Source organism: Sinocyclocheilus grahami, unplaced genomic scaffold (genome assembly GCF_001515645.1).
Source record: "Sinocyclocheilus grahami isolate Dianchi unplaced genomic scaffold, SAMN03320097.WGS_v1.1 scaffold405.1, whole genome shotgun sequence".
Classification (NCBI taxonomy): domain Eukaryota; kingdom Metazoa; phylum Chordata; class Actinopteri; order Cypriniformes; family Cyprinidae; genus Sinocyclocheilus; species Sinocyclocheilus grahami.
This window is the reverse complement of record NW_015505584.1, coordinates 1,219,789-1,222,906: the sequence shown is the minus strand read 5'-3', so window position 1 is coordinate 1,222,906 and position 3,118 is coordinate 1,219,789. Positions and strand designations below refer to the sequence as shown.

Sequence of the window (3,118 nt, the reverse complement as noted above, 5' to 3'; positions counted from 1 at the left end):
ACATGCTGCTGTGAGCATGTAAGAAATACTGCTGCTGCACATATCACATATATGAGACAAACCCCCAACAAAGCAGGAGACACAAGAAATGGACAATACAGCCAAATAAATGCATGTTGCTGAGTAGGGCTGTCAAGATGACTGAAAAACTAAATTAGAATTTTCTACTTAAATATTAGCAAAATTGGAATTATATTCAAATTTAAAGGCATCTAGAAAAAAAAAACAGCACCATGCATGTATGTATAGTTTAATACAAACGACCGAAAACCAATCACGAAGAGTAGGCTACTGTCTTCATTTAAAAACATGAGATACAGTGGGATGGGGAAAAACTGCCATAAAGTCTTGTTTTTTATGTTCTATGTTTTTTAAAAGATGAACTTGCATAAATTTTTCATGGCTTTCTAAACATGCCGCTCTCTGCGAGACGCGCGGGCAACGCTGATAGATGTCCCTCTAGAAAATGTGATAAATATGCATTCTGTGTGAATGGCTTGGTTTCAGTTTTGACGTAAACAACATCTTCTCCACACTGATGCTCTCGTTTTCCGCAATATATGAATGAACAACGTAGCAGCGCCGCATCTGGTGGGTTCAACTGGATAGGCTAACAAAAGCATTCAAATGCAATCAATGACACATACATCGTCATCGCATCTCGTGCGCCACTGATAGGCTACCTGACACCTGACGCAGACCTTAAATTCGAATGCAACGTTTTTGCACTCGAATGTGGATTTTTTTTTTAATTCGACAAATATTCGAAATTTGAATTTTTTTTTGACAGCCCTATCGTTGAGTGTAAGAATACAAGCTACTGCATCAGCGGACATGCATGTATCCACACACATGAAAACAGGTCAGAATAGAACAAATACCTCCCAAACAAACAGATCTACCACCGAGACATATGTACCGCTGCTGCCCCAAAGAGCCATGTGAACCGCATGTATTACTGCCCATGCGTGCCTGGGCTACCATGCTGCGCGGTTTTGCGGACTTACAATGGCCACTGTGTGTGCATGTCCGTTTAGTCCACAAGACTGTAGGATGTCCCATTCGTCATTTTAGCTCTCAGAAGGGTGCTCACAAACACCCACTTTGTGGCCGCTGTGCGCCACACCCCCTTCACTCCTAGAGGGCCACTGTCCTGAAGAGTTCAGCTCCAACCCTAATTAAACACTCCTGAACCAGCGAATCAAGCTCTTACTAGGCATACTAGAAACTTACAAGCAGGTGTGTTGAGGCAAGGTGGAGTTGAACTCTGCAGACAGTGGCCCTCCAAGACCGAGCTTGGAGACCCCTGGCATAGTGTGTCGTGGCCTATACAGGTTTGGAAGAAGAAGATGAGTACACTAGAGTTTGTTTCTGGTCTTTGTAGAACTGTGTGTGTTTGTGTCCCTCAGGTGCGTTGGAGCAGACATGTCAGCGTCATACCCGCTTGTTAGACATCCACGTGGAGCAGCTGCAGTGTAATGAGCAGCGTTTCCGCCTGCTGGAATCCACTTCCTACGACGGGAAGCTCATCTGGAAAGTGCGTGACTACTGCCACCGGAAAGAGGCCGGCACCCCGCTCAACTCAACCCCCTTCTACACCAGTCATAGTGGCTACAAGCTCAGTGTGCGGGCTTACCTCGGCGGGGACAGCTCAGGGAGAGGCACTCACCTGTCGCTCTACATCACGATAATGCGCGGAGACTTCGACTCGCTCTTACCGTGGCCTTTCAGACAGAACATAACGTTAACACTGCTGGACCAAAGCGGCTCGAGGAACCACCAGAGCAATACTTTCACCCCCGATACCAACAGCGATAGCTTTCATCGGCCAACATCTGATGCTAATGTAGCCACAGGGTTCCCAAGATTCATATTGCACGGCGATCTGGAAGCCCCTCGAAATGCCGTTTATGTGAGAGACGACACACTGTTCATCAAAGTGAAGGTGGACACAACTGGATTAGAAGACTTGTAGCTCTACAAGCATGAATTTTGACTTTAAAGAAACAGTGTCCAGGATTCACTTGGTGTCATTTGAAGACATTTGTTGTAGTAGCACTGATTATTATGTTTACATGCACAGATTTTCATTCACAAATGAGTTCAAACCAGCTGAAGGTGTTGAATGTACTACACTTATGTGTTATGAAAATCAGTTTGGATGTGAACGAACAAAATTCTGCACATGAGAACAGTGTCAGTCCCAAAACATAACCGTTTCTGCAATTACAGCACTGTACGATGGCTACTGGTTATTTCCAGCTAAGGTCCATGTCTGCTTAATGTTCTTGATATTGTCTGAATGAGTGGTGCAGATCGTAGCAACTTGTCTGCAACCTGTTGGCTTATTTAGACCTGGGTTCGATTCTGGCTTGGGTCATGTTTTAATGTTTTTTAATCTATCCCCATCTCTCTCTCCCCTGATTTCCTGTCTACAACTTAGTCAATAATAAATCGCTTCAAATAGTGTGTCTTGACGCCTGATCGTTGCTATCTTCAGTGTTTGCCGGGGAAAAGGACAGTGGTTAGTGTGTTTTTCTGAATCTCAGTGGTCACAGCTGTAAAAGTCCACCCCAACAACTGGCTCTGATATTTTCAAACTTTACAGAAGTTGTTTTCATGTTAAAGTTAGTTCAATGGTTTATAGCTAGCTATCTGAATGGCTCTGGTTCATATTCCATATTCAGTGTTGGGGAAAGTTAGTTTTAAAAGTAATGCATTACAATACGCACACAGTAACTAATTGTGTGACCTAGTGACTTTTTATGGAAAGCAATGTTTTACGTTACATTTGCATTACTTTCTCTCATCTGGGCTGGGCTTACTTGTATAATTTTTAATAACAAAAAAAAACAAAAGTTATATTTTTGGCAAATGTAAAGTTCCTTTCACACCAAAAGTGATATTAATAAGCGTCAGACTGAAGGAAGCGCCTCTGCCTCTGACGCCCAGTTTCTCTCAACATGGCAACAGGAGAGGTCAACTTGCATGACTTATTTGAAAAAGTAACTCAGATATTTCATTGCAAAGTTAAAAGTAATGCATTACTTTACTAGTTACATGAAAAAAGTAATCTGATTACGTTACTTGTAATGTGTTACCCCAACACTTGCCATAT

General features: G+C 42.8%; 1 protein-coding gene across 3 annotated transcripts in view; it reads left to right on the top strand.

Moving 5' to 3' along the window:
• LOC107550688 (TNF receptor-associated factor 5-like) overlaps positions 1–2,835 on the top strand; it is a 13,653-nt gene extending 10,818 nt beyond the window's left edge. For all 3 annotated transcript variants that reach the window (XM_016232034.1, XM_016232033.1, XM_016232032.1), the window contains exon 11: positions 1,410–2,835. In XM_016232034.1, the coding sequence (XP_016087520.1) occupies positions 1,410–1,975 (566 nt within the window). In that variant the 3' untranslated portion in view covers positions 1,976–2,835. The remainder of the gene's footprint in view (positions 1–1,409) is intronic.
• The last annotated feature ends 283 nt before the right edge of the window (positions 2,836–3,118 follow it).